Here is a 23,101-nt window from a genome sequence, read left to right as displayed (position 1 = left end):
GCCTGCACACGCACGCACGTTCATGGAGGCTCACAGGCCTGCACACGCACGCAGGCTCATGGAGGCTCACAGGCCTGCACACGCACGCAGGCTCATGGAGGCTCACAGGCCTGCACACGCATGCAGGCTCATGCAGGCTCACAGGCCTGCACACGCACACAGGCTCATGCAGGCTCACAGGCCTGCACACGCACGCACGTTCATGCAGGCTCACAGGCCTGCACACGCACGCAGGCTCATGGAGGCTCACAGGCCTGCACACGCACGCACGCTCATGCAGGCTCACAGGCCTGCACACGCACACACGCTCATGGAGGCTCACAGGCCTGCACACGCACGCAGGCTCATGGAGGCTCACAGGCCTGCACACGCACGCAGGCTCATGCAGGCTCACAGGCCTGCACACGCACGCACGCTCATGGAGGCTCACAGGCCTGCACACGCACGCACGCTCATGGAGGCTCACAGGCCTGCACATGCACGCACTCTCGTGCAGGCTCACAGGCCTGCACATGCGCACAAGCTCATGGAGACTCACAGGCCTGCACATGCACGCAGGCTCATGGAGGCTCACAGGCCTGCACACGCACGCAGGATCATGGAGACTCACAGGCCTGCACACGCACGCACGCTCGTGCAGGCTCACAGGCCTGCACAAGCACGCAAGCTCATGGAGGCTCACAGGCCTGCACATGCACGCAAGCTCGTGCAGGCTCACAGGCCTGCACACGCACGCACGCTCATGGAGGCTCACAGGCCTGCACACGCATGCACGCTCATGGAGGCTCACAGGCCTACACACGCACGCAGGCTCATGGAGGCTCACAGGCCTGCACACGCACGCAGGCTCATGTAGGCTCACAGGCCTGCACACGCACGCACGCTCATGGAGGCTCACAGGCCTGCACACGCACACACGCTCATGGAGGCTCACAGGCCTGCACACGCACGCACTCTCGTGCAGGCTCACAGGCCTGCACATGCGCACAAGCTCATGGAGACTCACAGGCCTGCACATGCACGCAGGCTCATGGAGGTTCACAGGCCTGCACACGCACGCAGGATCATGGAGACTCACAGGCCTGCACACGCACGCACGCTCGTGCAGGCTCACAGGCCTGCACAAGCACGCAAGCTCATGGAGGCTCACAGGCCTGCACATGCACGCAAGCTCGTGCAGGCTCACAGGCCTGCACACGCACGCAAGCTTGTGCAGGTTCACAGGCCTGCCCACGCACGCACGCTCATGGAGGCTCACAGGCCTGCCCACGCACGCACGCTCGTGCAGGCTCACAGGCCTGCACACGCACGCAAGCTCATGGAGGCTCACAGGCCTGCACACGCACGCATGCTCGTGCAGGCTCACAGGCCTGCACATGCACGCACGCTCGTGCAGGCTCACAGGCCTGCACACACACACACGCTCGCTCGTGCAGGCTCACAGACCTGCACATGCACGCAAGCTCATGCGGGCTCACAGGCCTGCGCAGGCATGCACGCTCATGCGGGCTCACAGGCCTGCACAGGCACGCAAGCTCATGCAGGCTCACAGGCCTGCGCAGGCATGCAAGCTCATGCAGGCTCACAGGACTGCACACGCACGCACGCTCATGCAGGCTCACAGGCCTGCACACGCACGCACACTCATGCAGGCTCACAGGCCTGCACACACTCACACATCTGGCCGGCAGTCTCTCTGGGAGACTATGGCAGGCCTAGTGTCCCAAGTGGGGCCTGGGTAGCAAATGGAGAAACAGGAAAGGAAGGAATAGAGGGAGCCCCAAAAACATGTACGCTCTTTCAGACCCTGACCCCAGAACATTCACAATCATCTCCTCCTTCTCTGGTGGGACCCAAGATGCCAGGTCACTGCCTTCACAATCACACATCTCAAACAAGCCAGGAGTTCCGAGAGCCATACCGCTTTGCTCTATGTAAGACTATCAGGGCCACCCAGACAGCCTCACTATAAAACAGTTCCAACAAGTGATGCCAAGCTGCCACTCCCCACCATGCCATGTCCACAGCATTCTCTTCCAGTCTGGGAGCCACAGGCATTTGTGCCAACCGGAGAGGTGAGCAGGAGGGAACAGAACAGCTCAGCGGCCTCAGCACGGCGGGGACCCTCAGACCCCCTCGTGTCAAACCAGCCCCTTACAGAGCTTCATCTACTCACAATGTGGACACACAGGGATGAGACACGTGGACATGCAAACAGGCACACAAGCGCACGCATGGACACACTTTTCCCACACACAGCCCCCCCTGGGAGCTCCACTTAAGCAGGTGACACTGGACCAAGAAGAAAATGGGGACGAAACCCCACGGGACCGAGGCAGAGGCAGCTTGCTTCCTAGAACGTTTATTGGAGCCTTGGTTAAGCGTGGATGTGGGTCAGGAGCCCCGCCAGGGCCCAGCCAGGCTGACTGGAGCAGAGCGCTTGGGGGGCAACGTCCTTTTTCCTCGATATAGACAACAGTATTAAAAAAAATAAACTTTACAATAATACATTTTCGCTCATCTGTTGGGGTATGATTTCCATAGTTTTGTTGCTTAAAAAAAGGAAAGAAAGGGGAAAGCACACGATATATGTATATGGATGTGTATATACATATATGTTAGGACAGGCGCCCCAGTGCGTACGTACAGCTGACGTGTATCTAGGAAATTAGGAGAGAGAACGTGGAGAGGAGGAGGAGAGCTCGAGGACCAGGTGCTGCAGACACACGCCCGGCTGTGGTCTCTCCTCTCCCCCGCAAAGGGAGACCTGCCAAAAGGACCCACGAGAAACCAAAAAAAGCCACCAAAGGATCATTTCTCTCTGACTTCAAAATTTCTGCCACTAAGAAGCTGGTGCCCAAGTTTTGCTGCCTCCCCACGAGGGGCTCTCCCAGGCAGGCTGAGCGCCCAAGTCCTCCTGGAGCTGGTCCCCAGCCCCACCACTCCAGGCTAGTCAGGGGGAGCCCAGCACAGGGCTAACCCCCTCCACCGGCATCCGTGGGGGGTTTCCACACCAGCTGAAGACCCACCAGCTGCACCCAAGGGCAGAGACGGAGGGCAGAACCATCTCCATCCTCGAAGCCAAGGGGCTGAAGGTGGACCCCCCATGGCCAACTCCGCTGCCCCACTGACCAATGCCCTCTGCCAGCCCCCAGCAGGTCCCCAGAGTAGACAGCCTGGGGAAGCAGCTGTGTGGTCCTGCCCCCAGCCAGCCTCGGGCACAGCCCCGAGTCCCTTCCGCTGCAGGGCACTTGTCCTGGTCTCTGCTTCAGAAGGGTCCAGAGAGAAAAACACCAGGAGAAAGTGACGGGCATTTCTAGAGCGTCGTGCCCTCTTCAGCACCAGGGTGTCCCCAGCCAGGGGACCCCTGCGCCAGCTCTAAGGCTGCCTGCCTGCTTGTCTGTTTGGTTTAGAAAAACTTCTCCAGAGAAGAAACCTGGGAGGAGACAGGTTCAGCGACAAGGTGGGAAAAACAATTTTTTTTGCAAGGTGTGTTTATGTCTGCGCGTGTTTCCATTTCATCAGGCAGGTGTTCTTGTCTGCGTAGCTTTAGAAAATCTTCCAACTCAGTTCCCAGGGCCTACAAGGCCAGTTTCAGCATCAGGACAGACAGCACGGTCAAGGCAGCCGATGGTCTGGCTCTGCTGGGGCCTGAGTTAGGTTTGATTACCTTGTTACTCCCTGGGATGATATTCGTCGTGAGCTGAGTCCAAGGAGGAGAGTCAGGAACAGAGAGAGTGAAAACAGAGAAAACAGTCAGGAGGCCTGGGATCAGGTAGAGAAACGGACTCAGGAACTGGAGACCTCAAGCCCCCGCCCCCTCTTACACCCATAGGGACCCTTCTTTGCACTCTGAAGGCAGTGCTGACTCTCCCGGAGCTGGCCCAGGCAGAAGTAACAGGGGAATGCTCTGTCCCTTCTTGTTGCAAGCCCTGAGGTCTGGAGAAGAGGGCAGCAGTCCCCAGGAAAACAGGCTGCTCCTCCCTGCATCAGGGCTGCGGACCTGCGTCCCAGTGAGGAGGGAGATGGTGCAAAGAGCTCCAGGAGAAGGAGCTCCCAGGCTCCACAGGGATCTTCTTCTGGAGAGGAGAGGGAGACCACATTCTCCCTGTTACTAAATTTCATCAAATCCCTCCTCCTCCATGAAGCCCTCCCTGAACATATTTGTCTGAGTTTCTCTCTCTTCCTTCTGCAAGGTCTCACAATGACTTTTCTTCCCATCTAAGTTACTATCTTGGGTCTGTAAGTCACATATATTCCTATGCTGGGAGTTTCTTCAAGGAAACAACTGGGTCTGTTTCCACCGCTGTGCCTCCTGAATGTCATAGAAACAGTGCTGAGCAGGTAGTCGACACAATTGTCTTAAAGAATAAGGAAGGTGTGGGAGGGCCTCTGCTCAGAGCAGCCATTTCTCTCTCCCCAAGGATATGGCCTTTGCACTCCCCCACCACCACCCCAGCAGAGTAAGTGCCCACCCAGGTCCAGAAGCTCAGCTGGCCCAGTCCATGCGATGAGATTTGAGGGTGCTGGATCTGCAGCTTGCCAGGGAAATGCCCCCCTTACCCCGGCCCAGCCCCCTGAACCCACCCACACTCTGCCCCCAGCTCACCTCTGTGAAGCACATGCTTAACTCTTTGGAGCTGTTGGCCTTCAGCCCCTGTTCCTGCAAGAGAGAAGGCACCAGTCAGGGCAAGTCACCAGGCTTTTCCTGGCTGGGCTTTGTCCAGCGACTTAGATGAGGCCCTGCCACGCACTGTTGGCTTTGCTAAGCACAGCGTACCCAGTGAAGAGGGGTGGCTCAATTCCACATAGCACAAAATGCTTCTGTCCCTCTCTGACACCCTCAGCAACTAGGTCCTGACTCCTCTGGCTCCTAGAGAACAGAGTTCTGAAGCTCTCAACTTCCGGCATTATACAGGCATCAGCCATTAGCATGTCTGCATACTCAGAGCAACTCTTAGGAACCACGTCTTCTTTTCCTTGCACTGAGGAGTGTCTGGTTCATAATAACTCAAATATTTCATTCACTAGATGCCTGTATCCATGAATGAATGAGTGAATGAATGAATGAATGAATGCTACAGATCAGAAACAGCCTCCAAGAGCCAAGCCCTGTTAAGTTGACATGACTGATGGAGGGCTCTACAGAAAAAGATCATGAGCGCTCATCTGGCCTTGAGAGAAAGAGAAGCATGATTGATTGGTGATGTCTGCCACTGGTACCCATTAGGTGGATATCTGGCAATTGCACCAGGCCATTTCTGTCCTAAATGGATGTGTACACCTGGGAGCACTGTGGACAAGGTGAGGGACGAGAAAGGCTGGCTTGGTGATGATTCCAGGATTCTCTACCCTGATGTGGCCACCTGGATGCAGGGCCAGAGGGTATGCATGATGAACAGCCCTGTGCTATCATCACTGTAATGGAGAAGCATGGGAACCAGCTGGGGATGCAGCACTTCCATCCAGGCTCAAATGGCTTGTTCCCAAGGCACTTTCAGGGAAGCTCTGGCCACCAGAAACAACTAGGAAGCCCAAGAAATTATGCCGAAATCACTGCTCTTGACCAGGAGTATCAATAACCCCTCGGATGTCACAGGCAATCTACCACCCAGGGCATCTGGTCAGCTAAACAAGACCCCAGCTGTCACGCAGAGACCCCAGCCAAGAGTCAAGTCCCTCCCAATGGTGGAGATAAGACCACAATGATGATTAGCACAGCAAAATGGAACCTGGAGTGTCCCCAGGTGCCAAGGCAGCATCCGGCCACCTCCCCAGCTGTTGCCCTCTGCAGAAGGGGATGTGCTCTACAGCACCTTCCAGACCCAAGGCCTGGACTCTACTCTCCAGGGCATGGTGCTTCTCCAGCTAAGACTATGTGAGGCCACGGGGCTGAGTCGGGGGGAAACAGAGCACGCCCACACCCTCAGAGGCTGTGCTGAGATCATGGCATTTCATCTGTCCTCCCGCACCCCTTGGCCGATCCTTGCTCAGTCACCTCAGTCCCCACCTGTGACGTCCTATGGCCCGCTGGGGTCTATGCGTGTGGCCCAGCACCTACGGACACCCAGCAATCCTTCCTACTCTCGTTGTTTTGGGTGTGGCAGGCCAGGCCCCGCCCTTTTGGGGAGTCCCTGTCTTAACCCTGTATCCCCCCCACCACAGGGCTCACTAAATACGGAGCTCACGTGGAATCACAGAGCAGAAGCCTCCTGAACTCAAGGTCCTCACCCCCATCCACCAAAGCAGCTCCACCGAACAAATAAAAACAAACGTTTATTTGTTTTGTATATTGAGGTTATGCATAAAATTGTCTGAAAAATGGTCTACTGCTTAACAAAATAAGGCTTGAGAAGACAAACAAGAAGGGCCTGGGGAGGTGAGGGGTCCGGTACAATGTGCTGTGGCTGCACTGCTCTCAGCGGAGCCCTGGACCTAGACACTCTGCAGCGTCACACCCAAGGTCAGCCCATGCAGAGCTTCTGGCGAAGCACCCAGCACCCAGAGCACAGCATCTTGCCTGGTCTGCGGGTTTGACCAGGTGTGAAGAGAGAGGATCTGAAAGCTGAGCTCTCTGGAGCAAAGGGGGCCTGCAACTGGATTTTGCTCCTTGGAGCGAACAGAACTTGACAGGTTCCTTCTAATGAGGATAGAGGGGAGGGGACGCTGGCAAGGATTACACAGTAAAAATGACAGGGAAGAGGAGAGTGAGGGAAGGGATGAAGAAAGACAGGAGACCAGGTAAAGAAGAGGAGAAAGGGAAACAGGAAAGAGGGAGTGGGGAGGGGAAAGAGGAGGGGGGAGGGGACAGGGGAGAGGACAGAGGAGAGAGGGAGGGGACAGAGGGAAGGGAGGACATGGGAAGGGGATGAAGCCGAGGGGGGAAGATAGCAAGAGAGGAAAGGACAGAGGACAGAGGGAAGAAACAGAGGAAGGAGGCAACAGAGGGCAGGGGAGAGAACACAACGGGACATGAGGGGCCCGAGAATGACCACCGTACCCTCTCATATGATGCTGATTATCAGGGGACAGCTAAACACTTCCCAGGCCCAGCCCCAAGGGACGTCTGCCCCAAGGTGGGGTCTCTGCCAGGGGCAACAGGGTCCTTGGGCGGGACAAAGGGAACTGGCCTCCGTGAAGATCAGGAATGTGACCCTCCCCACCGCAGAGCTATCACCCATATCTAAGTCCTTCTGAGCCTGTGGGCAGTTCCGCCGGGCAGGCCTCCAGGGTGGACAGCCGTAGCTGCTTGATGCAGGTACCTAACAGGCTGCCTGAGCTCTTCCTTCAGGTGCTCAGAACTGGTTTCCAGGTGTTTGACCACATGGACCCCTCCCAGTCTTCCATTATTTTTTAGACTGAAGGGTCCTAATTGTTGGTGTCTATCATCACAGGACAGCCCCTGGTCTGAGGTGGCCTAAAAATGGAACAAGGCCAGAGAGGCCAGAGAGGTCAGAGCCCTGGGCTCAAGTCTCGGTTCTGCCAATGACCCAGGGTGACTCCACTGGAGCCTCAGTTTCCTCGTCTGTAAAATGGGGTAGACAACGCACCTCGCTAAGTGACTGTGACTGCTATGTGTGACCCTGCACGTCGCACAGCCACACTCAACACAAATCCAGGGACTCAGTGCTGATCCCACAAGGGATGAAGCTGTACCACGATGAGTTCCCCACCGTAAAGCAGAGCCTGGGAGAGAAGCAGTGGAGGGTGGGGAAGGGGCTGCAGGCTGAAACCCAGGGTCAGCGGGTGGCCTGGGCCAGCCTCCTCTCTCCCAGCCTCCTCCAGCCATCTTTGCAAAGTGCAAGAAGTCTCTACCCCAGATGGACACATCCACCTCATTTCCAGAAAACACAGTGAAGGTCACAGTGACCTCCTCTGCTGGCCAACCTGAGGCCCTTCGCCCAGTTTTGGGCACACAGAATCCTGTCTGGGGGATTGGGAGGAGTGTTGCCCAGCAGCTGACCTTTTCTGCAAGTGGCACCTTGTTAGGAATAAAGCTTGGAATCATAAGGGAAAACGATCACTCTGACAAGGATTTCTCAGCAAAGCAAATTCACTTCTGTGCAGAAGGGCGCCTCTCACAGGGCTGGCAGCCATGAGAGCACCCTGAACAAAGGAGAGTAGAAGCTTCTACACCTAACTCGACTCCTACTTTTGTGTCCTTTCCCCACTGGTTGGGGTCCGCCCGTACAATCTAAACTTGGCCCGAATGGCTAAACATTTAAACTTTCTTAGATAAGGTGGGTATATGATGGGAGAGAGGGGAAAGAAGGAAGGGGTCATCTGTGGCAAACTAGAGAGCCAGTCCTTTCCCAAATAAGGAAAGGAAAGAGAGCTGGTGCTGTGGATTGCCTGGGCCTGTAGTAAGATTAAAAAAAAAAAGAAAAAAAGAAAAGGAGAAGAAAGTGGAAGTGGGGTTACTTGGAATTAAAAAGTAATAAAAGATTGAGCAGACTGTGAGACCTTGCCATATCTCACACACCTGGTGGGGGTAGGGGCAGAGAGAAAGAGAGTCCATCTCTGATGCCAAAACCACCAGTGGCTCAAATTCAGTGCCTCCCTGCCCTCCAGGGCTTATAAGAGAGAGAAACAAACTCTCAAATATCCACTGAAATCTCATCTTGAATTGTAGCTCCTGCAATCCCCAAGGGTCATGGTAGGGACCCAGTGGGAGATAACTGAACCACAGGGCAGGTGTTTCCTGTGCTGTGCTGTTCTTGTGGTAGTGAATGAGTCTCATGAGATCTGATGGTTTTATAGGTGGGAGTCCCCTGCACATACTCTCTCTTTATCAGTCACTATGTAAGACATCCCTTTGCTCTTCATCTTCTACCATGATTGTGAGGCCTCCCCAGCCATGTGGAACTGTGAGTCAATTAAACCTCTTTCCTTTATGAATTACCCAGTCTCAGGTATGTTTTTATTAGCAGTGTGAGAACAGACTAACACAACTGCTGTTACAGCCGATAAATACACAGAGGGTAGAGAAGGCTGCCTGTGAGTCTAAGGAAACAGCCCGGGGCTTACTCCATCCCTACCAGGAGCCTCTCATCCCCTGGAGGCATCTGTGGCTCAAGTCCCAAAGTGCCCAGGCCTAGGCTGCAAGGATTGCAGGACGTAGGGCCGCTAACAGCAAATTAGTGGCCTGTTACCGTGGAGGCGGCACCAGGACTCTGTGGGCAGAGCTGACCCCTGAGGGCTATGCTGTGGGTGCCACTGGAAGCAGGAAAGAAGTGGCCCTTGCAGGTAGCACTGGGGGAAGGACACAGACACAGAGAGGAATGACAGTGGAAAAGGCAAGCTTCATCCTTACAGAACTTTCTCCCACTTCCGCTGCCCAGGAAGTGAGAAGGAAATTATTGCCTTCCTCCTCTTCCTTGCCCACCTCCTCCCTATCCCCGAACACCGGGCTGACAGTGCAAGAGCCTTGCTGGTCTGGCCGAGGCACTCGTCCAGTGTTGTCCTGCTGGCTGGAGCCACGGCTCTCCTGTGCTCCCTGCTTCTGTCCCTGGTCCTGCCCCTCAATCCCAGTGCCCCTGGCCTTCCTCCAAGACCTAGGCCATCCCCAGTAACTCACACCTCACTACTCCCTGCCACCACGCTGCTCTGTACCTCCGTTCTTCCCTCCCATTACGGCTAAGATCTCCTAACAGGTCTTCCTGTCTCTCCCTTGCTAACCACTCCCCACCGGCCGTCAGATTCATCTTCCCAAACCATGGTTCTGGTCATGACTCACACCCCCCTGTTCCAAAGCCTTCAGTGGCCTCTCAACTCCACCTCCACCTGTGGCTCACAGGGCATGTCCCCGACCCAAGTCCCCCACCCATGTAAGTCTCTGTGTCCCCAGAAAGCCCACAGCCAGGCCTGCGTTTCCCCAGGGTGGGTCAGTAAAGGCTTTCTGTAAAGGGCTGGAGAACAATGATTTTCGGCTGTGCCAGCCACATTGTCCCCATCACAATGACTCAACGCTGCCTGTGACAGGGAGACAATACAGACACACAGGGTGTAGTTGTGTTCCAGTAAAACCTCATTTGTAAAACCAGGCACAGAAGACCCCCACACTCAGCACTACGCGCTGTCCTGACTGCCTCGGCTCCACTGTTCATTCACCTGGGGCAGCACGCCTACTCCAAGCCCACATCCATTCTCCGGATTCCTTCAGGCTTAGCAGCAGGCGTTGTTACACCCACGGATCTTTGGCTTCCACTCCCAGTCAATGCACTCCCTCGGTCCTCTGGAGCCCCTCACCCTCTGCCATTCCTGCACGCAGCAGGGGCACCAATCCCCTTCTCCCTCATAGCCGTCTGAGCTGCATCCTGTCCAGCCTCCAGCACCGGGACCAGGGTCCTGGCCCGTGAAGCTTGTTAGCCTCAATGCCTGGGATGCAGTGGCGTAAAATAAGAATTTCTGTTGAGTCAATGAATGAATTGGTCTCTGAAACACATAGACGGCATCCTCCAGGAGAGTAGGGAGTTCCAATGAATCAAATGAACTGGGGACTCCAGGGTCTCTCCTTCCACCTGAACAGAGTACCCACTCCATGCCAGGCACTGTGCATCCAGCTACGCAGGGTGACATGGAGGGTGAAGTGCCACTCTGGCCTCTGGGGACCCTGGCCGAGCAGGGGAGAGAACACATCATGATGGGCCAAGATCAAGAAAAGCGGGAGCCCAGAGGAGGCAGAAGACAGCCTGGTGTGGACGCAATCGGGGAAGGCATTCCCAAGAGGTGACAGTGGGATAGGACTCACCAGGTGGAGACGGGTGGGAGAGGGCAGGGAGAGGCGTTTTGCTCAGAGGAATAGCCAAGTGCAGGCCAGCACCTGGCTCACCCATTCTGCAGGTGTCCAAGACTGACCTGACACTCAGGTTCCCTGCTCTAGAGGCCAATGGGATGGAAAGACGGGCAAGGGAATTCAGACAAGCTATATATTTGATATACATGGGCCAGGACAGAAGTCCCCAGGAGAGACCTTTCTGCAGACCCCACCAGGCCTCTCTAAAGTCCACAGAGCCCTAGGCAGGCAGGGCTGCCTGGAGAGGGAGCCACAGCCTGAAGGAGACACTTAGAAGAGCAGGACCTAAGACACAGGGCCACAGGGCCAACTCACAGGGGGCCCAGCTCCTGGCTTTACTTCGGTGGTGCCCAAGACTCCCATAGCCCCACTCAGTAGCTCCACTCCCACCACGGGAAGGTCTTTTGTGGGAGGTTTGGAGGAGGAGGAAGCAGAAGGTGGCCAAGGGACAGGGTTCCTGGCCCTTCTCAACTGCCAACTAGCTGTGGGGCTGTGGACAAGCGGCTGTCCTCACCAGGCCTCTGTCCCTTGAGCTTGGGAAGATGTTGGAGGGTCCTTCAAGTCCTGACATACAGATATCCATGTAGGGACCCAACTGGCTATCATCTCTGTGGGTCCCTAAGCCTTGCCCCAAGGAAGAAGGAACGACAGAGGAGGACAGAGATGAGTAAAATAATCTTGCCTCTCTGTTTGTTTGTTTTTTGTTTTTTGTTTTAAGACAGAGTCTCGCTCTGTTACCAGGCTGGAGTGCAGTAATGCAATCTCGGCTCACTGTAACCTCTGCCTCCCGGGTTCAAGTGATTCTCCTGCCTCAGCCTCTTCAATAGCTGGGACTACAGGCACATGCCACCACATCCGGCTAATTTCTGTATTTTTTTTTAGTAGAGATGGGTTTCACCATGTTGGCCAGGATGGTTTCCATCTCCTGTGATCTGCCCACCTCGGCTTTCCACCGCACCCGGCCAATCTTGCCTGTGTCTCCAAGGTGTATCTGGGGTGTACAGGCTCCCCCGACCCTCTCTCCCACCCAGGCTCAGCTCTCTGTCCCTGTGATCACTCAGGGACTCCCTTCTATAGCTATAGGTGTCCCTAACACCCAAGGGGCCCACAAGGGCCACCACAGAGCCACTCAATCAGAGATGGTCCAAGCTAGGGGAGCTGAGAGACAGGAGAGAGATGTGGGCTGGAGAGGAGGGGAGGCACCCACACCAGTGCCAGGTGAGCCAAGGGCAGGGTCGAAGGCTGATTCACTTGACACTTCTTCCTCTCAGCATGTAAGAGAAGGTGTTTGTCAAAAAGATCGTAATCAAAACTGAATCAGGGGCCCTTCCCCTTCCATTTCTCTGAGAAGAAACCTGGAGAATGGTAGTGGCTGACCCTTTTTGAGGCTCTGTTTCTCCTCCTTGCCTCCTGGGAGGGCTGTCTCGGCTGTCCTGCTCAGACTGACTCAGTCAGTAGACCCCAGCCACCTGCCAGGCAGCCTCCCCAGCCCCCGGATTCGTAATGCCCAACGTTTGTGCAGCCTTCCTCCACTGACTAAGCACTTTCGCATACATCATCTCACACACAGGTCGCCCATGTGTCCACTGAGATCACACCAAAATCTGAACAAGCCCCCTGACACAAGACCACAGAAAACTAGGCTCGGGCTAAAAGAAACCAAGCAACCAGCAACCGATGCCTTGGCAAAATAATTAAATGGGCCTCAGAATCATCAGGGCTGATGGTGAAGGGGACTGAGGTGAGGGTCCCGAAGCTACAGCTTTGGACTTTATGCCCACAAGGAACCACATGGGCACCCTGGGAAGGTTGCCAGTGTCCTGCCGAGTTAGCCTCTCCCAGGGTGGGCTGGCCCAACAGCCTCCAGACGTAGGGTGCATGCCAGAGGCTAGTAGGGTCTGGAGGACCTGACAGGTGGCACAGCCCCGACCGGCTGAGCTGCCCGCCACTCTAGCATGAAATTGAGCAATTGTCTGTGGAGGAGGAACCCGAGCCCCCTGCTCGTGGCCACTCAAGCATGCCCAGTGTCATTAGGAGCTGCCCAAGGGTGACAACAGCACCTCAGCTCCAATCAGGAGGGGCACCGAGTGGAGGGACAGGATATAGAAGAACTCCCCAGCGAGCTGCCAGGAGGGCATTTGGAGGTCAGCTGCTACTGAGCAGGGGAGCCCACAAGGGAAGGGGAGGGAGGCAGAAAGAGAAGGGGGGGGCTTCCCTAACAGAGACAGGCACATGCACTTCTGCAATGGGTGCCCAGGAGGGACCTGAACCCCCACTAGGCCAGGGCCTGCTCAAGCCTGCATCTTGGCCATGCATGTGCACTGCTGACCCTACGAGCCTCCTGCCCCACTCAGACGGGTGTCTCACTGCCCTGCACCTGTGCTGAGGCTGTGCCCCACTGCCTGCAGGGCAGTATAATACTGTGATGTAACAGGCTTTTGCACTTGCAAGGTGAATGCCTAAATCAGGCGTCCCCAAACTACGGCCTGCGGGCCACATGCAGCCCCGAGGCCATTTATCCGGCTCCCCGCTGCACTTCAAGAAGGGGCACCTCTTTCATTGGTGGTCAGTGAGAGGAGCACAGTATGCGGCGGCCCTACAACGGTCTGAGGGACAGTGAACTGGCCCCCTGTGTAAAAAGTTTGGGGACGCCTGGCCTAAATGAAGGAACTGGTGAAGAATGACCCTCCGGCAGCTCCCCACTGCTTCTCAGGGTCCCTGATGGAAAGGGAAGCCCCTCCCTCCCCAGCCCCAACTGAGTCCTTTCCCACACCACTTCCGGCACCACGGTGCTCCCCCCACGCCTCAGCCATACCCCCTCACCTGGACAGACGTGCAGGTGGTGATGACGCTGGTCCCCAGGCTGGTGCTGTCACTGAGGTCATCTGGCAAAGAAGGCGTCTTCTCCACCCGTGGGGCCTGGGTGGCCTGGAATGAGGGCCCTTTAGGGGACACATTCACATCCGTGCCGTTGCCAAAGGCCTGGATAGCATTCCCTGGGATGGGGGTGAGGAGAGATGCAGAGAAGTCAGGACCCACATCCGTCACTCCTGGCTCTGCTCCTCACCCTCCTCATCCTGACCATCCCCTTCCCTGCAACAGCCCAGAAGCCAGGACAGAGCACAGCACAGCCAGATTCCCTCTGCTGAACCTCTTTTTCAGATACCTACAAAGGTCTCATGCCTACAGAATATAGCAAGAGGGAGGTTAAAAAAGAGATGCCAGAATAGCAAGAAGTGTACATGATGGGGAACACAGAAGAGAAAAGGAGAAAAGGAAGGGGGTGGGGCGCAGGGGAGCCTTGGGGAGGAGGGGCCACCTCCTCTGCACGCTGCTACCAGCCACGCCTCCAGAAGCGCCTCACCCCCAGCTCCCTAGTCACAGGCTCTTCCGGCCCCTGTGCCTCCTTGGACGTTCCCAGGTCCCCACCCTGGCACACAAGGGCCCCACACTCAGCCCTTTGCCTGCTCCACACCACAGACTCTCCCTGGGTGGCCTCTGCTCCTCCCGCACCATCCACAGATGTGTCCAGAATATCTCCGCCTCCACATGCCAGATGCACGTCAAACTCGTCATGTCTAAGCCTGGGCTGGACGTCTCCTCCTGCCCTTGTCAACGCTCCTTTCCCCCAACCCCTCATACTGCAGCCTTGAAGGTGTCATCTCTTACCTAGCCAGCTCCCCCATGTCAGAATCCTGAGGGTCACCCCTGGTGCCTCCCTGCACACCTGCTGGCAGCCCGCTGAGCCCACCTCCTAAAGATCCCTCCGCCCTGTCTCCCATCACTGTTCCCCTCCCACGCTCTGGTCCACAGCCACCAGTGTGCCCCTGTGAGTGGCTATGATGGGTCTCTCTGTGTCAGGTCACCTGTTGGAATCATCTCTCTGACCCCTACTGCCTCACCCCACAGGCAGATTTGCTTTCTGGGAGGTCAGTCTGATCTCAACACCCGGGGCTGACATTCCTCCAAACACTCATACCACCACTGTCACCCCAGCAGGACAAGAAGATCTAAATGCCTCAGGCCTGCGAGGCCCCGAGTGACAAGGATGCTGTATAACTCTGTCGCTCCGGTCATCTTCAGCACTATGTAGCAAGGCTACATGATTGCCAGGACCCTCCACCCGCCATGGTCTTCTGTGGAGCCCTGGACCTCTGCCAGACACTCCCTACCTCTTCAACTGACCGATGCCCAGCTAACCATTCATGGATACGTTCTCTAGGAAACCTTCAGGGCCTCTCTCTTCCTGGCTGACTTGGGCATTCCCATGTTGGACTCCTCAAGATCCCTGTGCAGACCCCTCCCCTAGAGCAGCTCCCCTTGCTGGGATCCTGAGTGACCCCTCTCGGTCCGCCTCTATCAGCTACCCTCTCCTTAATGACTTGGGTCTCTGACTCTCTAGTGCCATACACAGAGGGAGGAACAGATGGATGGATGCACAGAATAAATAACGGAGGGAAGGAAAGAGGGAAGAAATCTTCAGGTGTGCTTGGGCGGCAAATGAGTGTTGGGCTGGAAAGATCAAAGGTGGACTGAGCCGGCCTGTGGCTGCCTCCCTCTAGCTTTTGGGTTAGGAGTTCGATGATGTGGAATGGAAGTCAATTCCAAGGAGAAACAAACCCGTTAAAGGGAGATATGACAAATGCCAGAGGTCCTCACGAGAAGGCTCAGTCTCCAAGGGAAACTGGCTGAAGCTGTCCCAATAACAGACCAAACCAAACAGCAGGCTTGACCTAGGTTCAAGGCCTCTGGTGGTAAACTGAGGCTGACCTACTGACAGTTCTGGTGTGAATCTCCAAGAGCTAAAAACCCAAAGTCCTCATGGGCAAGGCCCGTGGCGGAGAAGCCTCATGTACATCAGCAGCCATCCCCATGGGAGGAGATGGGAATGGCTAAGAGAGACTCCGGGGCGGTGTGGGGGCAGGGCCTGCCGTGGGTGGGGAGAACATCCCAGAACTTACGGAGACACAGGTTCTCGGTGAAGTCCCGGAGGAACTTCTCGCACTCCTCCTCCATGTTCCCGCTGCCGCGACAGTTGCACCAGGGGGACACCACGATGCCAGTGGGGCTGGAGTCCACATAGTTGGGTGTCATGTCAAACCCTGGGCAGGGAGAAAGGCGGGGGAGAGTAGAGGGCTGTGGTGGGGTTTTCCCCTTGGGCCCACAGACTGACCCCAGGCACAGCAGGGCAGAGGTACCCATCCTCTCACCTGGCTCCCAAACACACATCTGACCCTATCACATTGCTAACTCGGAGCATGACTATCCCAGTGACTATGGGGTCAGCAGCGACAGAGTGGCCACAGCATGGAGGACACTGGGCTCCTCAGCACCAGGAAGGGAGAGAAGAGGCCCCAGAGCCCTTCCCAGAGTGTGCGCCCCTGCTTTCTCCTTTCCCAACAAGCAGCCGGTGTTCTAAAATCAGAGTGAATGACACTCACATCCTGCGATCAGACCCCAGTGCCAACACTGATCAGCGAGGTGAGGTGAGCCTGCGCGAGTGACTCAACTTCTCCAGAGCCTCAGTTTCCTCCTCTATGAAATGGAGAGATCACCACACCCCTAGCAAGAGCTGTTGGGAGAATTCAGTGACAGTCCCCGTAAACTGCTCAGGACAGAGCCTGGAATGTCAGAACCGTGCAATTAATGTTACCTTTCCTTCCTATTTCAAGAGCCTTGGAAGGCCCCCGGGGCCCTCCTTCCCCCATGATAAAGAGTGCAGCCCTCCTCCTTGCTACAGAGCTGCCTTCCCACTGGTTTCCCCTCACAGGTCTCTCTGAATCTGCCGCAGAGAAAGCCGGGCTCAGGCTGTCTCCTCTGGCTGGCTCTCGGCTGGGCTGCCCTGCCCTGCTAAGATGGTGGCAGCGAGGACCCACAGAGCCCAGGTGTGCAGGAAGAGCTTACCAATCATGCCAGCGTAGGAGCCCAGACACGCCTGGTAATTGTCCGCAGGGCAGCCGGTGGCCGTGTGGTGGGAGGCTCGACAATTGGCGTGGAAGTCGGCCAGCCGGGACCTGGCATCGGGGAGAAGACGCAATGGTGAAAACAGGGCTTCAGTCTGGCTGCCTTCTGTCTCCTCTGTCCTGCCAGTGGCATCTCCTCCCTGCAGCTTCCCAGGTTGAAGAAGCCAGAAGCGGGAGAGGAGGAAAGTAGGGGAACCAAGCCTTTGCGGGGACTCAAGCTGTGAGCTCCTTGAGGACAGAGACTTCCCGGAGAGACAGCCTCCTAGGACAGCTTAAGAAAAACCCAGTGATTGGCTGACAAAAAGGACCCCAACAAGGCACAGAAAAAGCCTGCTCTAAATGGCTCCTTTAGGCAAAGGAACACAGGGAGGAGCCTGTGGGTTTGTGGAGAATTCCTGAGGCCTAGGCAGGAAAGCTGGGCTCCACCTTTTGCGGGGCTACAGTCCTGGATGGGCTTGCCCAAGCCCATCAACACGGCACTGCGAAATCCCACCTGCAGTGAACAGTCCCTTCCCTAGATGCCTCATAGGATCAGTTTGAGGGTCAAAGAAGCCAGTGGCCAGGGAGGCGAGAGAGTCTCCCTGGGTGAGATATGCCCCAGGCATCCTCCACTGGTCTCTTCTGTGTTAAGCCAGCGCAAACTCTCCGCTGCCATCCCTCCACCCCTTCCCCAGTCCCCTCTTTCCAAATGCTTCATTGCACGAGGAGCTCCTGATTTTGCCCGGCTGGGTTTCTCCAGTGAGAACACACATTCCCAGAGTGGCAGACTCCATTGATTTCCTCATCCATATCCTCCACAGCTGCACCTCTGGGCAGGGACGAGATGTAGACAGTCGTGCATCCCTTCTGCAAATACACAAGCCCTGCCACGTGGCTAACAGACTAAAGGTGGGAATGCCAAGCATGGATGCAACATCAGAAAGGAAACCCCAGCAGGAGCCACTAGAGACCGGGGTAGCATGCCTGGCAGGCCAGGGGCTGGGGCAGTGGGAGGTCACTGCTGGCTTATCTCCCTGGGGGAGCACATTGCCTGCCACAGCGAACCTGAGAGCCCACACACTCTCTGCCTATCTTGGGAGCCTCCCACACAATGCCAGTTCCCACCCAGTGCACAGGGAGCCTTGTTTCCCTCCTGCAAGGCCAGTTCTCCCACCCCTGACATTGGGAACCTCAGGACCTCGACTGGCCTCACCATCCATGCGGCCTCTCAAATGTCTCCAGCCCCACAGGCTGGAGAAGGAACAGCAGCATGAATGGGGAGTACATGGCTTCCTGCTGTCTTACCCTTTGGGAAATCCCAAGTATTTCCCTGACAGGCCACAAAGAGAGCAAGGCCATAGGGAGAGAGGCTGGAGAAGAGAAAACCAGCCAGGAAAGAGAAGATGAAAGCATCCAGACCAAAGTGGAGCTGGCCAGAGGGACTCCTCAGAGAAGAGGGGAGAGGCAGATCCGGCTGCTGGGAGAGGACAGTCATCTGTCACATGGCCATGCTGTCCCCTGCTCACGGCTGTGTGACCTTGGGCTGGCCTGTCATGTCTTCAGGGCTCAGTGTCCCCAGTGAACAAACCGGGAGAGCCACGCCTGCCAACCTTCCTCCTTGGGCTGCGACAGAGAGTCAAGGAGACGGTGCATGAGAGCGCTCGGAACGGCAGATGCCCAACGGAGATAGCAGGCGTCATCCTCATCCTCCTTCTCTGCCCAGCGCTGGGCCTGCCACAAGTGCGCAGCAGAACGATTTTTCCTGGTGTCTGATACAGAAGGAAAAACAGACCCTCTTATCCAGCGAGGTGGGTCTGGGTCCCACAAAGAGCAAGTGAGTGCATCAAGGAGACGGGGCTCCCTCTCGCTCTCCCATCCTGCAGCATCCCACTGTCCTTCTGCACGCCATCCTGGGGACACAGGAGGACAAACGCTGCCCTCAAAGCACGGCAGTGCACACAGGGCCTCTTGGCTAGGCCCCGGGGTGACCATGGACAAGAGCACCCTCTCGTTCCTCTGAGGTTATGACCTACTTCTTTGGCCTTGGAGAGCTATTCACAGCAAAGGGAGGGGGAGGACACAGGCCTGAGGCCCACAGACAGCAAAGGGGATGGCAAAGTGAAGAGAGGCAGCCAAGCCTTCTGTTCCCCCATTGCTCCATCCTCGGCATACAGCAGCCTTGGCAAGAGAAAGTGACAAATGGGGCTATGTAGGAGAACATGGAGTCCAAGCCCAAGGTTCCAGGAGGCCTTGGATTGCTCAAGTTTCTCTCTGCCCCTCCATGCATGATCAAGTCCACAGTAGTGGGCTCCCTCTGCCACCATCAGAGACTACACGGTGTCAATTTCCTTCAAGCCCTGGACACTGTCCCACTCCAACCATGACCCCTCGCCCCAGCCCTGCTAGGCGCACTTCTCCAAGGCAAATGTTATCCTTTTCATAATACACGGTGAGCTTGCAGGTGATCTCTGTGTTCTGTCTAGGCCAGACGTCACTTTTCCCTCCAACGTCAGGAGGTCACTCGTCTCCTGGACTCCCGGTCTTGCTGTGGAGAACAGACTCTTTCTGCTTCAGCCCCATCACTTTGCAGATTCCTGCCTTTTAGAGCCCTCGTAAGAGAGATGGCATAAAAGAAGGCATGAGAGAGAGAAAGAGGAATAGATAGGAAAAGAGCAGAGAGCCAGCAAGAGAACCAAAATGAAGAGGAGCCACGTCCATCCTGGCGGAGACCGAGCCAAGTCCGCCAGGTGAGCTCAGGGCAGCAGGTGGATCTGCCCAGAAACACAAACCCTCTCTGTGCTTGTTTCTTTCGCAGCTTTAGCCTGTTCAGTCGCAGGAAAGCAGCAGCAGGGGATAGGGAGAGAGGGAGAGACAGAGGCACTTGACCCTCAATTGGATGAAAAGGTTGCCATATTAAATGAAGAACATCTAGGTTCATTTGAATTTCAGACAATGAATATCTTTTGTTAGCATAAGTATGTCCACGTCCTATCTGGGAAATACTTACACTAAACAGTTTTTCTTTTTTATCCAGAATACTTATTTAACTGGGCGTCCAATATTTTTATTTCTTAGATCTGGCAACACTGTTTTTTGGTTTTGTATTTGAGATGGAGTCTTGCTCTGCTGCCCATGCTGGAGTGCAGTGGTGCAATCTTGGCTCACTGCAGCCTCTACCTCTCCATTTCAAATAGTTCTCAGGGCTCACCACCCCACCCACCGTAGTCAGCATTACAAGTGTGTGCCACCATGGTCGGTTCATTTTTGTATTTTTAGTAGAGACAAGTTTCTCCTTGTTGGCCAACCTGGCCTCAAACTCCTGACCTCAAGTGATCCTCCCACTTCAGCCTCCCAAGCTGCTGGGATTACAGGCATGAGTCACCATAGCCAGCCTGGCAACACTATCTGATGAGCATATAAGCCCCCAGCAAAGGAGAAGAGAGAGCAGGGCTGAATATGCAAAGACCAAATCACACAAGCAGAAATCATCTAGACTGACGGGGGTACAGGTGGACTTTCTATAGGTCACTGGTTCTCAAAGACTGGTCCACAGACCAACAGCCTCTATATCAACTGGGAACGGGTTCGAAATATAGATTCACTTGCCCCACCCCATCTCTGCCTGGCACCGGACAAGCAATATCTGAAATTCTAAGGGCAGAGCCCAGCAATCTGCACCCTAATAAGCCCTTCCAGTGATTCCGAGGCAGGCTGAAGTTTGAGAACATGGCCACATGGCACAGGTTTCAGAGATGGACTTTAGGTACCTTTCAGACCTCACATCCTAGTTCCAGCTTTAAACATCCCCACTTTATGGCCTAGCCACAAAGGAAAGCAGTGCTTTGGGCCACAGCGGGAGAAGGCTCATGGTTACATGGCAAAGAGTGCATGTTATAAACACACACACCCCTATCCCCACAGACACACCAGTTACACTTGGATCCATACTTCCCAGTGCTATGCTTTGGTCTTCACCAAGAAGAAATATACAGGAAATTGTTATTAATAAAACCTCCCTTGATCCAGGCTGTAAAAACCTTCCCAAGAGCATACTTTCCCAAATTTGTTTCATGTAGAATAGTACTAGAGTGAATTACCCTCACGGAACCCCAAAACTTTACAATGCTGATCAATACGTGGCTTTCTGGTCTGAAGTTCTTTGTTGTTGTTGTTGCTGTTGTTGTTGAGACAGGGTCTCGCTCTGTTGCCCAGGCTGGGCAGTGGCGTAATCGTGGCTCAATGCAACCTCCGCCTTCCAAGTGCAAGCGATTCTTGTGCCTCAGCCACCAGAGCAGCTGGGATTACAGGTGTGTGCCACCATGCCTGGCTAATTTTTTTTGTATTTTTAGTAGAGATGGGGTTTTGCCATGTTACCCAGGTGGGTCTCAAACTCCTGGCTTGAAATGATCCACCTACCTCAGCCTCTCAAAGTGCTAGGATTCCAGACCTGAGTGAAGTTCTGGTTTATCAGGTGATGCCTGCTATGTTACTGCCATGGAAACCAGGTTTGTCCTGGTTGCAGATGTGGAAGAGGAGGGAGAAGAAAGGGAGCTGACATTCGCTGAGGACCTACGATGTGTCAGGCGCTATTATCTCATTTAATTTTCTGAACAATCCCACAAAGTAGCATAGTTACACAATGAGGACACAGAAGCTCCAAAAGGCTAGATCGCACAGTCACACACCCTGCAGCCAGCACGCCATGGCCAGGTACGGAGGCCGAGAGGAACAGGGGTAGCCACCAGTACTGCCTGACACAAAAGAATGGGGCACTTGAATATTTCACGGAGGGAAAAAAGAGTTTCCAAGAAGTGCAAATTACTCATGATAGGCTTCATAGACAATTAATGGAAATGCTGAAAAAATGGCCTTAGCAGACCCAAGTGCCTCTGGAATGGCTTTCTGACGTCCCCTCTGGCAGTGCAGGCCTTGGTTAAGTGGGCTCAATGCGACGTGACACTAAGAAAAGGGAAAATGAATGTCACCCACACAGCTGCTTTCTGACCCCTCCGGGGCTCACTGTGGACAACCTGATCCTCCATCCTCTCCAGCATCCTCCCGCCACCACTTGTTTCATGAAGTCAAGGACCAACTTGGCTTCCTTCCCTCCTGTTTCTTCTTTAACTGTATCGTGGATACTTATTACCCTTTCTGCCTAGAATAGCAGCTCCCCTGGGGTGGGCTGGGGAAGAGGACTTCCTCCTTGGTCCAGGTAGTTCTAATAAAGGCTGTCTGCCACCTCCTGGGCCCACAGGAGAAAACCCGACCTGGGCTGGGAAGCCACAGCACCCCTTTCTCGTGGCCACGCTGGACTAGAGATACGGAAATAACATCAGCTAGGTCCTTGTCTGAAGTCTTCCTAATGAAGCAGGCAAGGGAAAACATTCTTTTCTTTCTGGTTATAAGACATCACAGATATGAACCACAACCCTAGCCTCATAATCCTAATAAGAATACACATGCAGCTAACCAGAGGGAGAAGCAGAAACAAGGTACCAAGAAAAGCAAGAGAGAGAGACCGAGACCTATTTGTACTTGAGTCCCTGGGATTCCCTCCACCCTTTCTATATTGTATTACGTAACCCAATCAATTCTGTTGTTATCTTTCTTAAGGTAGTTAGGTCTCTGTCACTTAAAACAGAAACGTTCGGCTGGGCATGGTGGTTCATGCCTGTAATCCCAGCAATTTGGGAGGCCAAGGCAGGCAGACTACTTGAGATCAGGAATTCAGGACCAGCCTGGCCAACATGGCAAAACTGTCTCTACTGAAAATAGAAAAATTAACCAGGCATGGTAGCATGTGCCTCTAATCTCAGCTACTCAGGAGGCTCAGGCAGGAGAATTGCTTCAACCTAGGAGATAGAGTCGCAGTGAGCCGAGATCACGTCACTGCACTCCAGCCTGGGCAACAGAGTAAGACTTCGTCTCAAAAAAAAGAAAAGAAAAGAAACATTCTTGACTACTACTTAGCTTTGCTCTCCAATTCTGCATGACCTTCTCTGTCCAAGTTCTAAGTGACTGGAAGCAGCACACACTAGAAAGACCACATGGGCCAAAACCAAAACCCACAAAGGGTCTGTCCAGCCCATGCAAAAGAGCCAGGATTGTAGTGGTGTTCAAGTAGGCAGATGGCCAGAAGCAGGCAGGCAAGGGAGCCCCTGGGAAATGAGGTCCTGGAGATGCTGCCCAGTGGTGCTCGGCAGAAAAGACAATGGCTACACTGGACAATGGCTACACTGGCTACTTCTGGCCTTGTGGTTCGGCTCCTCCAGCCCTAAAGGGGACTTACCATGCCATAGCCAGAGAGAAACACGGTGGGACTCTCTCCACTGACAAGCACGCATACACCTTCAATAACTCGCCC

The 23,101-nt window shown here is 54.9% G+C and overlaps 1 protein-coding gene across 2 annotated transcripts in view; it reads right to left on the bottom strand.

The window, feature by feature from the left end:
- Positions 1-2,344: 2,344 nt before the first annotated feature.
- Positions 2,345-23,101, bottom strand: part of GFRA2 (GDNF family receptor alpha 2) — a 96,452-nt gene continuing 75,695 nt past the window's right edge. For both annotated transcript variants that reach the window (XM_074384036.1, XM_039461179.2), the window contains 5 exons: positions 16,700-16,809; positions 15,757-15,897; positions 13,619-13,791; positions 4,610-4,663; positions 2,345-3,703 (listed from right to left, as the gene is read on the bottom strand). In XM_074384036.1, coding sequence (XP_074240137.1) covers positions 3,581-3,703; positions 4,610-4,663; positions 13,619-13,791; positions 15,757-15,897; positions 16,700-16,809 — 601 coding nt within the window. In that variant the 3' untranslated portion in view covers positions 2,345-3,580. The remainder of the gene's footprint in view (positions 3,704-4,609; positions 4,664-13,618; positions 13,792-15,756; positions 15,898-16,699; positions 16,810-23,101) is intronic.

The sequence above is a fragment of the Saimiri boliviensis genome, chromosome 13 (genome assembly GCF_048565385.1).
Source record: "Saimiri boliviensis isolate mSaiBol1 chromosome 13, mSaiBol1.pri, whole genome shotgun sequence".
In the NCBI taxonomy this organism is placed as follows: domain Eukaryota; kingdom Metazoa; phylum Chordata; class Mammalia; order Primates; family Cebidae; genus Saimiri; species Saimiri boliviensis.
Note: the sequence above shows the minus strand (reverse complement) of the source record. Positions and strands in the feature narration are given on the sequence as shown.